The 14,802-nt window shown below is 39.6% G+C and overlaps 1 protein-coding gene across 1 annotated transcript in view; it reads right to left on the bottom strand.

Moving 5' to 3' along the window:
* HSPA4L (heat shock protein family A (Hsp70) member 4 like) overlaps positions 1-14,802 on the bottom strand; it is a 35,442-nt gene that overhangs the window by 4,796 nt on the left and 15,844 nt on the right. The window contains exons 9-18 of the mRNA XM_035111843.2: positions 14,173-14,324; positions 12,561-12,667; positions 11,180-11,313; positions 9,365-9,564; positions 7,016-7,117; positions 6,364-6,501; positions 5,944-6,069; positions 3,571-3,678; positions 1,621-1,740; positions 845-1,006 (exon numbers count right to left, since the gene is read on the bottom strand). Coding sequence (XP_034967734.1) covers positions 845-1,006; positions 1,621-1,740; positions 3,571-3,678; positions 5,944-6,069; positions 6,364-6,501; positions 7,016-7,117; positions 9,365-9,564; positions 11,180-11,313; positions 12,561-12,667; positions 14,173-14,324 — 1,349 coding nt within the window. The remainder of the gene's footprint in view (positions 1-844; positions 1,007-1,620; positions 1,741-3,570; positions 3,679-5,943; positions 6,070-6,363; positions 6,502-7,015; positions 7,118-9,364; positions 9,565-11,179; positions 11,314-12,560; positions 12,668-14,172; positions 14,325-14,802) is intronic.

Genomic DNA, 14,802 nt, shown 5'->3' with positions numbered 1-14,802 from the left:
CTGTTATTAGAATGAAGAGGGGGGAAATATGGTAAGTTGGCAAAAATATGAATGTAATGGATTATGATGTGGTATTTGGGAGGTATACCTGGGGGTAATTATTTCACTAAAGATCTGCCAATGACTGGAAGATTCTGGTATTAAGCAACTGTTTACAAATCAGCTTGAAGAGCCTTCAGATAATGGAAACTGTTACAAATCTTGTTCGCTACATTATTATCTGCTCCAATTGTTGAATCATCAAGCTTTTTGCAAAGTATGCTAAATGGCACACATAGGAAATTGCTTCTTGCTTATCCAGAGACAGAAATTATCAATTGCTAGTCAAAATCTGTTTACTGCTTTGCACATTTTCAATCAATCTAAATTGTTGCAAAATATCAGAACACGGGGTTTTCAAAAGAGATATATGGTTTTACCTACAATATATGCATGCATGCAGGCAGACATACACAAAAACACCTATATACCCTTTATGCACATTTAGTGTAAGAAAAACAACAGATGCTCCTTCCATTGATGGAGTGAAATTTAAGATCCAGGCCAAATTCTTCTGCATCAATCAGAGTTTTAGCAGATTTTTGGTGTCACATGACACTTAAAGATACTGAGACACTTTGATTCAAAGCCCTGTGTCTACACAGGGGTCACATTAACATATATGGTAGGTGGAGCTCCCCGTGTATAGATGCTAATGAGTACCTGTCCTACTTATATCCTTTTTATTAACTTTAATAGAAATGTTTGTTATCCCTTCTATTACTTGGAATATTCATTTATATCTTGGTCTATCCATATTTATACTGTATTAATCCCATTTCATTCACAGAAGTTTCACATTTACCTTAGACTTTGCTATTATTTCTGCCACCTTCACAACAGGATCCTGCGTGAGACTAAGCCTGTTCTGTGCATTCATTTTTGAGTTCAACCAATTCATTGCTTCACTGGTATACTTTTCAACTTTTTCCATATCAACAGGATCAATGTGATCGTATTTTTCATCCTAGAGGAGAAAAAAATACTGTAATTAAGTTATTTAAATTCATAATTCAGAAAGGTAATGAATACATACGCTCATTTCTGAAGTCATTCCAGACTATTATTAAGGAAGCATAACTATGGTTAAGTATGATGTGTGAAATGATAAATCATGATTTGCTATCAGCAAGCCAATCAGAAAAATCAGAATACCATATTCATGGGCCACATTCAATCTACGAGCCAGGAGTTCTGCATCTCTTCTCTATGCTATGGTCTTTTCCAAACAGCATAATTTTTCAAACTTGAGTAATTATATATTAAAAGGAACTCCAGGTTTGGAAATACAATTTGTGAAAAGTCACTCCATTTTATTTACTGACGGACAAACAAAGCTTAGACAAATATATTATCAATTGTTACATACTACAGAAGAAATGTTTAATTGTGAATATAGTATGTTAAGGATACGAAAGAAAGAAAATCAAGACACTACAAGATAAGCTGAAAAAGAAGACATATTTGTTTCTGTTTAAAGGAGACACATTTTACCCTCTTTCAAAAGATTTTGTTGACAAGTTATGCAGGAGTTCAATACAGTACTATTACAAAACTATCCTGTAAATCTTATGGACCTACCTTATTTTTGTATCCTTCTACAGCTTTCATAAGCAGCTGGAGTTTCTTTCCCAAATCATTTAACGCTTTAGGCCTCTCTTCATGTTCCATGTATCTATCATGAATAGGACCACCAAATTTCTACAACAGAAGAAACAGAAGTTGAGCTATTTAAAAATTATTCCCTAAAAACTGGAGAACGCATGAATAAAGGTAGCATATTTTTGGAACTATTAAGCAGAATTCCTTTAAAAAAAGAATGGCAATCTGGAGAAACTAATGAACTAGTTACTTTGCTGAGGAAACAGAAAAGTAGCTCACATACCAGCATTAGCAAGCATCTCTCTCTACTGTATTTAGAATCAAAGGGTTGAATCCAGAGTTGCAGAGGCAAGCTCTACAACCTGACTGCTCTTGTGGGTGGAAGGGGATATGCTATTTCCCTCCACAAACTGCTCCAGAGTTCAAAGGCCTCTCAAACAGCACAGGAGGTGCAAAACCCCTCCCTACTGCTTGCAGGAGTGCCTAGTAGAGTGGGGGCCTCTGCTGGATCAGACTCACTTCTGTGAATATAAGGAGGCTTTCTGTTCCTAGAACAGCAGGTCTGGATCAATTCATGAAGTTGGAGACCATCAAATTCCAACTACCGCTTGATACAAGAAATCCAGAGCCAGTACATCCCCAACTATAATTTCCTCTTACCAACCTAGGTTTGGAAGTGTAGGAGACAAACGTCAGGAAAATGAAATAAATCATCAACAAGTAGCTGTGACACACATGATCAGCAACACAGATGAAAAAGTCTTGCTCAGCGAGGAAGTAATAGAAGTCCTGCCTAGTTGAAGGCATAGCTGGACAGAACTTGAAAGGGGGCATTTTCTATTGCTGCACTGAGATTATGGAACATGTTGCATTGTAAAGTGCAGCTGGTCCCCTCTCTCAATGTTTTTCACTGGTCCTTGAAGATAATTTTATTTTAAAGGTGAAGGTAAAGGACCCCTGACAGATAAGTCCAGTCGCGTATGACTCTGGGGTTGCGGCGCTCATCTTGCTTTACTGGCTGAGGGAGCCGGCGTTTGTCCGCAGACAGTTTTTCTGGGTCATGTGGCCAGCATGACTAAGCCACTTCTGGTGAAACCAGAGCAGCGCATGGAAACACCGTTTACCTTCCTACCAATTTATCTACTTGCACTTTGACGTGCTTTTGAACTGCTAGGAGCTGGGACCAAACAATGGGAGCTCACCCTGTCACAGGGATTCGAACCGCCAAACTTCCGATCGGCAAGCCCAAGGCTCAGTGGTTTACACCACAGCGCCACCCGTGTCCAGAGACAAATGAAAACTCAGTTTCTATGTCATGGGAAACCATAAGCCACCTTATCAGAGCCATTCTGCTCCTTTCCTGGTGCGGGAGAAACAACCACTGGTTTTAGCATTATGTCCAAACTGGAGATCAAGGCTTGTTTCAATCCAAGCAGATCATGATCTCTAGCCAAGCTGTTTGGGGGGATGGTAGGGAGACTTGCAAATAGCTTTGTGCCTCTGGTCCCATGGTTCTTCTTGGATCTTCTACCAGGAGTCACAACAAGCAACAGCCTGGGTGTAAGCCTCAACCCATGAAGGACTAACTACCTGATTGTTTTTTATTAATTTTAATTTTATAGTCAGCCACCCTAAGGTACTTGGGTTGGTAGGAAGGTATAATATATTTTTCTACAAGTGTACAGGTTGAAGGCTTAGTTTTTTTTACTGGGAGGTATACTAAAGAAAATGCTGGCATCAGTACTCAAAGTCAGTCTGAAGCTATAGTACTTGTAAGTATTCCACTTACTCAACTTTAATTAATGCTCCTGTGACTTCTTGAATCTCTTGCTGTCTCTGGTCAAATTTCAGTGGCTTTAAGACAGCAAAGCTACTAGTCCACATATCTACGACATTCAATTATTACACTTCTTAAAATACAGGTCTTACTTTCATTTCCTGAAGTTTTTCCACATATACATGTTTTGGTTGGTCTTCTCCATCTTCATAAAGCCAGTTTTCTGTGTCCTCCAACATTAAAGTTATCTTTCTTGAATCCTAGAAAAAGCAGTACAAAAAAAGCCTTGCCATTTTGAATTGGTGAAAACAGAAGCTGTCTGTGTAAGAATGTATTCAGCTACATACACTGATATCCAATACTGACAATGTAACAATAATGTGTTATAGGAAATTGAGTTTTACAGAATTTTACAGAAAACGGAGGAAATAGCTTCAGCGCTTCAGCTATAATGGTATTAAAAACTAAACTGGAATGCTAACTGTGTCCCATGCATTATGCTAAGGTAGAGAAACAGCTAGTAGAAATTGAGTTTTCCTACAATTAATCCAAGGGTATCGTGTCCTTGCTTTACCCCTCATAATTTCTGCATAAACATTAACAATCTGTGTGACTCAGCCACAGCCTGAATGACAGGACTAGGTAAAGCTAAGTAAATTAAGTGTAATGGTTAATTAGTCAAGCAATGCATGAAGGCTATAATTCAATTTAAGCTTCTCTCTGAAATATCCTGCTAATTTATTTTAGTGCTGCTGTGGTTAAAATGTAGTACACTTAAATCTATAGCCATGCAGAAAGCCACACTAATTTATTTATTTTCTATTCCAATATATATTCATCAAGTGATGTGTGACAAATGTAGCAAGAGGAAATGCAGGAAAGTCAACAAAATGGGGGAAAATGAAATTCTGAAGCTGTAGCTGAAATGCATATAGGTCAGAAACAATTTTAAATTGATAGGATTGGAAGTTAAAAGCACACCCATATATTTTGAGCTTGTTTTGGCTTCAGTATATTATTATTAAAGAACTGGAAGTGAAAATGACAGGTGGCTTTTCTCTAAAAATGAAAGATACGTTTATTGATTCTTTATTACCTCACACTTTCCCTCATATTTCAAAAATGAACATTTACGTTTTAGGTAATATGCAAATGTATTTACACTGAATCAATACATCAAATTATCTTTCTTTTAACTAATTTGTCAACTAAAAAATCAGTTTCTGCTACCCTAAAGTATACCATGTTAACTTTAGAATATGCTGTACAAATATTAATAACAATAATAATATTTTTTTTATTTATAAAAAGGTAAAGGGACCCCTGACCATTAGGTCCAGTCGTGACCGACTCTGGGGTTGCGCGCTCATCTCGCATTATTGGCCGAGGGAGCCGGCGTATAGCTTCCAGGTCATGTGGCCAGCATGACAAAGCCGTTTCTGGCAAACCAAAGCAGCACATGGAAACGCCGTTTACCTTCCCGCTCTAGCGGTTCCTATTTATCTACTTGCATTTTGACGTGCTTTCGAACTGCTAGGTGGGCAGGAGCTGGGACCAAGCAATGGGAGCTCACCCCGTCACAGGGATTCGAACCGCCAACCTTCTGATCAGCAAGCCCTAGGCTCAGTGGTTTAACCCACAGCTCCACCTGGGTCCCTATACCCTATATTTATTTATACCCCTGCCCTATTGAAAAAGTTTTTCTCCAATAGTCCACAAAGTAGTTGATCTGAAAGATTTGATTGACTTTTCTTCCTAAAGCATACTTCGTATGACATAAATGTTATATTCAAATTCAATGTTTTACCTGGAAATGATTATTAGAATATTTGTATATATTAATATTTGTATATATTCTAAGACATGATGTGATAATAGGAACTTCCGTTACATTACTTAGAATATAAGAAAAAGCAGTGAAAACAATGAACATACATGCTTAAGCATGCATAAGAATCTGGGTACGGTTCCTGTTAAAATTATAAGTTTCTTTTGCCTGCTATTTTATTCATTCAAGTTTCCCTGTTTGATTAGCATTGTGTACATTCATTATGTTACTACTTTTATGCAAAATGCATTTCTCAAAACAGAAAGTCTTGGTGGAAAAATGTAACAGTGGGAATTTTTTAATATTCTAATATAATATAACTCCAAAATCAATTTTAAGAATTAACTTATGGGACCAGTTTAAACATTACAATCCTGTACTGTATTAGAACTTAAAAAATGCAAGTAAAATGCTGATTTAAAGAGGTGAAAGCAAAGATCTTCAAGACCCCTGCAAGACCTATGCCAGACTAATCACCAGAACTCTCCAATGTGACAAAGACTTATGCCTTCAAAAACTTTTCACTTTGTTATCTGTGTTGTTTAATGAAAATAGGGTGAATTCAATGCTATAGTGCAGCTGCGATTTAAGGCACACTGCACTTTTCCTACACCAGCCCAGCCATCCTCCTTTTGTTTCAATATGATTTGCCAATTACACAAGATTCCTCATGTTATAAATTCACAATGATTCTTACATCTTCAGTGATGAATTTTTCATAGACACCACAGAGCTTGTCTCTTAGATCATACACATACTCTTCAACAGCATTTTTGGCATCATTTTTCTCCTTCTCCAGCTTGTCTTGCATTACCATCTTCCCCTGTAAGAAAATTTTAAGTCATTTTAAATCTTGCCAAGTACAGAGATGTTCTTTTTTTCCAAATATGATTTTGGGGATCTTCCACAACAAACCTCTTCAGAATGTGGAATCTGTTGAACTGAACCAATCACACTGTCATGTACTCTAAACTTGGTAAACTTATGAATAATTTTTTTTACAATATTCCATCACTTAATTGTAGTAGATTTACTATTATAACTCAGTTTCTTGTAATTATTTTATTTAGAATTGAGACATCTGCTTTACAGACATGGAATAACTCTGTATCCTTACCTCATTTTCAATGTAGCAGTTAATAACGTCCTGTCCCACCTGTCTGTATAGGTTAACCTGGATAGGTAGATCAATACTCTTGATCTTTGCTTTAGTTTTGCCAGACTGAGCTGTGTCAATCTTGTCTCCTGAAGCAGTCTGCAGAATTACACATTGAAATATCTGTCAACATTCAGATTATTTGAACCTAGTGTACATAAACATGTCATATAAAGTTTTGATGCAATACAATTTTAAGATGAAAGATCCACAGGATAATATTACTGTTTAGCATCTGCAGATGCTGCAGGATTTTTTGTACAACACTTAAGTCAAGCAAGGAAGCTAGTTCAAGCAATGCTTGAATAGAAAATCCTCTTAGAAGCGCTTTAGATTAACAACCAAAGAAGAGCTAGTGCATCAGTTTCTACTGAGACTGTAGGCTATCTTAATTCTCTGTGTCACAGGATGCACTTGAAGCCTATTAGCGCTTGAATGAGTGTTTAATGCCTAGATAGCAAAGCTCATGGCTATATGTAAGTAAGTTATTGCAGGTTGATCACACAATAGTACAAGGTTATTTCCCAAACAACTTCTTGGCAGTACTGGACAAGAGCCATTCCTATTCTAAGATCTGAGGTCCTCAAACTTATCTTTGCTATTTCATACTGACCTTTCCTTCACAGCCTATATGATCAACTTCCTCATCGCCTTGATTATGCTGCTCATGTTGGTTCTTGTGATTGCCATCATCTTGATCAACTTGCATTTTAGCCTATAAAAAAGAAAAGTTTTACTTCCACACTAAACTTTACAGGAAGGTGTACTCTAGTCATATAGAAGGCAGCTTTGTGCAATCAGACAAGATATCAGTAAAAAAGCACTTTACTTAACTAGTGCTCGTTTACTTGAAGCACATAACTGTTATTCTTAGCATAATGTTTAAGGCTTCTCAAGCCTTGTTTCCTTCAACATGATAAAAGAAAAGAAAACATATTCTAGATCATGAAATTCCAAATGGTGGCGATTACTCCCGAAATACTGGAAAACAAATGAAAAAGGATAAGAAGATGGAATTGACTAACCCCAAATGAAGACAAAACTTTTCAGAACTATGGGTCCTGAATCCTTTAATATTCTATTAGATTCTGGTCGCTGCTCATTGGGGTTTAACATACTAACTAGCAGAGCCACCACTGCATCCGCATTGCTGAATGTGACAGAAGAAGGGGACAGGTGGACCTCTGTATAAACCTTGAGATGATGAGGCAATCTGGTCTAGTCACATGACAGGAGTGGGACCTGCCTGGAAACCAATGAATCCCAGGCCAACTCAGTCCCCTCCCATTTTAGGGCTTTCTGCTGGTTTCTGCCTGGCCATTTGGCACCTTCACCGAAACCAACCTCTTTCTCCTCTCCAAGGCCAGTGTAAAGGAGGCTTAAACTGCTCTGCCAAATTCCTATCTATCTCATGAATACAACATTAGTGACAGTTTAGAAGTAATCTGATTTTTTTGACGTACACTGTCACAATATATCAAAGAAGCCCTAAAAATATAATATAGAAGAAACAGCATTGCAACTAGGGACTTCCTCTAGCTTACAAAAATAAAAAGCTGAGTAGAAAAATGGGAAGATTTAAACTCAGCTATAGTGGTAAGCAGGAGTACAGCAAGAAACAGATGGTGGAAAGAACCTACAGTATAGGCCCAAAACCTAGCAAACTACCACAACAAGGAGTCACAGAGGGGTACAGAAGCCTAAGAACTCAGGGATAGCAGAGCATTCATCCTGTATATGAGATTTCAATAAATAAGAAATTTAGACAAGTATTTTTTAGAGTTTACTAGTTTTGAGTGTCTATCTACACTGACACCAATAACATGCTTCATTTAATAATTAGTTTTGAAGCAGTTAACCAACCACTAGATGAGAAGTAATTTTTGCTAAAGATATTAAATTATCTTATAGAATATTAAGATGTAAATATCACAATATTAAAACCAAGTCTAGTAGTAGTCTAATTTCGAAATGCATAGCTATTGCCAAGTACTTAAGAACTTCCTTTTCTGAAAAGATTTCTTTCATTTATGTCACACTTTTCTCAGAAAAGGAACAAACTGAGGGAAAAGTATCCTTGCTATCTTAAAGCAAACTGAATACTACATATATAAACAAACCTCATCCTCAGAGTCAAGGGAGTCATCCTCAATTATGAAAGCTAATTGCTGATACGCATCACAGTAGAAACAGAAGATAATTAGTTGGTACGCCACAGAAAACAAGACTTAAGACATTAAAAATGGTTACTTTTTATTGAGTAAAGCATTTTTCTACTTAGTATTCAGGACATTTTAAATTTAAAAAACCAGGTTTTGCAGATATTCAGGTTACTTGTATGCCTCAAAGACAGACAAACACAAGCATCAACTGCTCACCTTCAGTAATAATTTGTTTTAGTAAAATGTTTAAAAACTTCCAGAATGAAATTTAAACATTCCAAGCCAAGGAGGCACTGCAAAAATTTATAAATGGGAATCTATTTGCAGAAACTGAAGTTTAATCCAAAGTGAGCATTAGTGTGCACAGCTGGGTTATCGAGTTTATATATGTGTATTTGTTGTTGTTGTTGTTGTTGTTGTTGTTGTTGTTGTTGTTGTTGTTGTTGTTGTTGTTGTTGTGTGTATTTTCACTCCTGCTTCATTGGAGGAATCATTTATTTGGTAAAAGCAACATAAAAATAGAGCTACTGAAAGCAACTTGTATTAGTGCAGGTGAACTGCCTACAATTACAAGCTTCAGTTTTATGAGCAAGTATGGATACCAGAAAAGTATCAGGAGAAGTCGGAAACAGAGTTAATGGTAGACAAAGAAAACTTCAAGGGAACAGGAACTTACATAACTTTTAAATATTACTAAAAGCTAAGGGGATACTTAAGCAAGTAGATTTTTCAGTAAAAAATGTTTTAGTAAAAATTATGTTCTACTTGGAGTTGTGAGAGGATTTCTTTGTTTAACATACCAGCTCCTCTTTGCTTGGATTCTTGCAAGGCAATTCTGTGTCCATAGCAATATCGCTTGGATCACCTTCTGCCTGTTGCTTCTCTATTACAGATGCAGTAGCCACACTGAAGATACCATGGACGTTAACTCGAACTTTAACTTTCACTTTTGAATTGTCACCATCATGTTGGGGTCCAACGTTCTGAATAACAAAATGACCTGAACAATACAAAGCAGACATTGGACATTGGCTTGTAGCACCTCCATTGCTTCTGTTCCCAACAAGGACAAGATAAACTCTTGAAACAAATCTACAGCTGAAAAGAAGATGGCACAGCAGAGAGAGTGTACTCACCAACAATGCGCATTGTAGTGTGATGTACGCTATTTAACATTTCAATATTCTACAAACTCATACCAGAAGGTCTATTTTGTCTGTGTTCACTATTCAATTAAATTACTGTGGGATTATAAACACATTGAGTGACATCAGACTCAAGCTAGAGGACTTTTGCTCTTGAAATGGGTTCTGGCTTTGTATGTAGGTATTGGTTCTGTTTCTGCACAGATCAACATTTGGAACCTTCCTGAGCTAATGCAGAGGCCTGTCCTAGCCTTCAGGGCACATGCACAGAGGTGTGTATGTCCCTGCCTTCCTGGTAAACTCCTAAGATCTCAAATGTTGATCTGCCTAGGCATACAAAAAGACCATGAAGTACTGTCTGTTACTGTGCCCTGAGACAGATGAGTCAGTCATCACATACTCCTGACAGGACTTGACCTTCTGAACTTAATGCAACTACACTGTAGAAAAGAAAAGCTTTAATTTAAAATAATACCGGTATCAAGGAATCACTATGATTGCTTAATCTAAAAGCAATGAGCCTCATGTAGGTAAGAAAAGCTGTTTCAGCTCCCAATTGTAGCTTCATCAAAGACTGGAATACTCAACGATTGCTAGGAAAAAGGAAATACACCAAGGAAGATATGCCAGAGAAGCAGAACACTTACAGATACAGGGAGAAGTCAAAATGGCCCAGAAGCAAATTAGAATCTCTATCAGCAAAATTAGGAGAAAGGAGGGAAACAGCTGCCTGGCATGATGGCCGTAAGGATGTGCCACTCTACTGCCTTACACAGCCAAACCATAACATATTAATACTGAATGGAAGCAATCCATGGAGGCCAAACTGCATTTTAAGTGGCTTCTACCTTGCAAATGACAGTGTTGTGCCTCTGCTTTGACAACTACTATATTCATGTTATTTCCCTCTGCCCACTGTAAACTCGCAGCTATCATTCCTCAGCTAAGTATTGCTAGAATTTTGCAGTACAAGTTGTTTAAAGTATCTGTTGAAACACTACTGAGCCTGGAATCCAAAGAGCAACTTTGGGTACACTCAGAGCCAACCCATGGAATCTTTACTTTTAACTTTTAACTGGCAGGTACTTCTTGCCGTATCAAACTGGTTTTGAAAATTTATCCAACAGACTTGCAATGCAAGCCTGGCAAGACACTGTTCAAAAACCTGAAATCCAAAGCTCTACTAGGAATAAGGATTTGTTATGTAGTTCTTTAAATACAGAGGTCTGGATTCAAAGGGAGATAAATACAGTCTTAAGTAAATGAAGCAGAAAAGCTAAACATTAAATATATTCAAGGACAAAGTGTAAATGAAAGCATTGTACACGAGGAGTGGATTCAAAGATTGATTCTGAGACTAACCATTTCTTAATTTTGTTACACTAGTATTTGAGTTTTTGAAACAATGGTTCCTTTTCAGAGTTAGAACATACTGTAATGCCATGCTCAAGAAGTAAAGAAACATGTTACCTATTCTTGTATCAGGATAAGGAATGTCATGTGGATGGGTGTAAAATGCTTCCAGCTCAAAAGGCTCCTTCTTGTGGAATGTAATAACTTTTGAGAATGGAGCAGCGTGGTTTTTGCTGAACACTTCACATTCACTACAAAAAATAAAATAATCTTTATACACCATAGGAAAGTTTGTACACCATACAAAAGTTACTACAACAATAAAATGTCAGGCATTTCAGAGTTTCGTTCATGAGTTTCGGAAGTGCAGGTATTTTTATTTGCAGGCATTTTTATTTCCATGTGTTGACTCAAACTTAAAGAATCTATAATTCAACTATATCATTTTCCCAGTTCTCCTGTATATTAAGAGTTTGTGGAAAGAAAGAAGAACAAATGTTTTAGGAAAGAAGAGAAGAGGAGGAGTTTGGATTTGATATCCCGCTTTATCACTACCCGAAGGAGTCTCAAAGCGGCTAACAATCTCCTTTCCCCTCCTCCCCCACAACAGACACCCTGTGAGGTGGGTGGGGCTGAGAGACTTCAGAGAAGTGTGACTAGCCCAAGGTCACCCAGCAGCTGCATGTGGAGGAGCGGAGACACGAACCCGGTTCCCCAGATTAGGAGTCTACCGCTCTTAATCACTACACCACACTGGCTCTCAAGTCCTTGGTAGCCGACCAAAATTTGTTGTCACTACCAACTTTACCTAGAAGGTCAGGATCTCATCTTAGATATCATATTGAGATTTGGAGATGCTTGTGGTACATCTCCAATGTCCAGCACAAGGTTAAGGAAGGACAAGTCCCAATTCTCCTCCTGAGTTTGGAACCAAGAAGAAAAGACGCTTGGGGTGCTCTCTTCCCAGTGATGCTAAGCTTCAGGGGTGCTCCAGGTACCTCTGATGCCCAGCACGGCTGCATTTCCCCGTGCTCCTCTTCCCCACTATGAGTACATCTCATAAGAATAAAACTAGGGGATGACTCTTTATGTCATCATGAGTTTTGGAGGTGCTCACACTACAAGAGAGAGGAATGCTTGCCAAGGTGAATGTGGCAAATGAATCTGCATGATGTGCTCCTGTGCTAGTTTCCTTCCTTAGTAAGCTGGAGGTTAAAAAGATCCCTAGTTATCTGGATAGCATAGGTCACACAAATGTTTTCCGGCATGTGTTAGCTATCCAGCTTACCATGAAAGGACACAAGACCATGTTATCAAGCAAAACAGGAAGAAAGAAAAGCTATTCATGGGAATGTCTAAAGTGAATGTGTAACTCTGCTTTGCTTACATCCAATGCACATTTATAGAAATTTTACTGTATTAAAAATAGCAAATCTAACTCATCTATTTACTGACCCTTTGACACACTATCTATTTGGAACATTGCTCAAATTCTTACCCTGTCCCTTCCTCATAAGATGACTGCCACCTCAGAGTAATTGAGTACGGAACAACATCTGTGATGGAAAACTCACGGACTTTAAATGCTGGAGAAAGAATTGCACACTAGGAAAAAAGATAAAATATCACTAAGTCTTGTGATTATCACATATTTGCCTTGTGTCTGGTTTTATGACCAGTCGTATACATTTAATTTCACTAAGTAATGATTTTCATGAAGACTTGTTACAGTAGCCACCAGCACAAAAAGGATATGCAATGAACAAGAGAAAGAACTAGTGTATTTCAGCCCGTTCAATAACGGGCGCTAGAACATCCCGGGGTTCGGAGAAGCGCTTGCGCAGCGCTTCTCCGAACCCTGGGACCTGTCCTTGCTGTCGGCGGCAGGGGGACAGGAACGAAGGAGGAGAAAGCAGCCCTTTATCCTCCTTCCTTCCTTCCTCTCCCCCCGCTGCCGACAGCCCTTTCTGTCGGCGGTGAGGGGAGAGGAACGAACGGAGAGAAAGCAGCCCTTTCTCTCCGTTCGTTCCTCTCCCCCCCACCGCCGACAGAAAGCACAGATCCCGGGGTTGCTGGCTCTGTTGGGTGGGGGAAGGGAGAAGCAATCCGATACTCTGCTTCTCTCTCTCCCCGCCTGACAGAGCCAAATGCCAGCTCTGTTGGGCGGGGGGAGGGAGAAGCCGAAGACCGATCGGATCTTCTGCTTCTCCCTCCCCCCCACCCGACAGAGCCGGCAACCCCGCAGCGGGGGCTTTTCGCCGTTTGCCTTCCTCCCCAGGGGGAGGCAAATGGCGAAAACCCCCGCCGCGCCATACTTCGACTCCGGGACTGGCTTGGCGGTGGCGGGAAGAAATTCCTCCCCCTTTTACCACTGCCGCCAAGCCATTCCCCCAGCCGAATTGCCCGCTGCCGCTTCGACTTCCTCGGCTACAGCAAGCAGGCAGACAGCTCGCCTGCTTGCCTTCGCCGAGGAAGTGCTGTCCCATGCTGGCGGTGCGTGGCAAGGCGGCAGGGGGGAGGAGCACATGTCTCCCCCGCCGCCTCGCAGCACACCTCCAGCATGAGACGGGGCTTCGGAGCGGCGGTTGGCGGAGCGGCGGTTGTCTCTGCCTCCAATCCCTGTGTCCCTGGGGCACATGCGCAGTAACCCAGGGACACACGGAATCTGGACGCAGAGACACAGGGACTTTATTATATAGGATGGTAACTCTCCCCCCCCCAAAAGTATATAGCTTTCAAAAAGAACTCAAAATTGAAATTACTACAAAAAATAACGTGAACAATTAAAATATGGCATTATACAAGTACCTTGCAATTTTCACTATGATTGCCTGGTCCAAATCTCACTATAATTATAGCATGTCTCATTGAGGTCAAATTACCAATCCCAGAAATAATAAGTAACATTGCTGACAAATGAAATATTTCTAGTTACAGGTAGGTAGCCGTGTTGGTCTGCCGTAGTCGAAACAAAATAAAAAAAATTCCTTCCAGTAGCACCTTAGAGACCAACTAAGTTTGCTTTTGGTATGAGCTTTCGTGTGTATGGAAGGAATTTTGTGTGTATGGAAGGATTTTTTTTATAATGAAATATTGTTAAGTAAACTTACCTGCAATGCACAGCCTCTTGCAACAGCTTCATCTGCATTAAGTGTGGTACTTATCTCTTTGCAGAAAAATTTACAAATCTGCTCCTTCACTGCTGGAATTCGAGTTGCTCCACCTACTATTTCTATACTGTAAATATCTTCACGCTGCAGTTCTAGTAGACACATAAGCAGACAATTTACTTCCTTAGTTAGAGAAGATACTGCAGTTTTTGATACTGGAACTCTGTGCCTGGGGGGGGGGGGATACTTAGGGAGAGGAACGACATGTCCCTTTTGCTGTTAAAACTGGGACTCCACGCCATGACTGTATACATGACTGGGGCAAATATTTCTTTATTAGAGATTGCCACTGCTGCTCACATTGCTTGCCAACCCAGCCTACCTACCCTGCACTGCCAACCCCTCCCTTTACATCTAACCCAAACTCCTTCAACCTCCCATCCATTTGACAAACCTCGCCCCCCCCCCATGTTTGCCCCGAACTCTCCCATCACCTCACGTGTTGGGCCAGCAACATGTTGGGGCAGCCCCATTGTCATTATGGCAGCCATGAAGTTCTGAGCCACCCCAGTCTGCTTGGCATGGATGTTGAAGTCTCCCAAAGCCAGAAATCTGGGGGTCTTCAACACC

This window comes from Zootoca vivipara, chromosome 9 (genome assembly GCF_963506605.1).
Source record: "Zootoca vivipara chromosome 9, rZooViv1.1, whole genome shotgun sequence".
NCBI classification, from domain to species: Eukaryota; Metazoa; Chordata; class Lepidosauria; order Squamata; family Lacertidae; genus Zootoca; species Zootoca vivipara.
The sequence above is the reverse complement of the archived record's forward strand: the minus strand, read 5'-3'. Positions and strand labels throughout refer to the sequence as shown.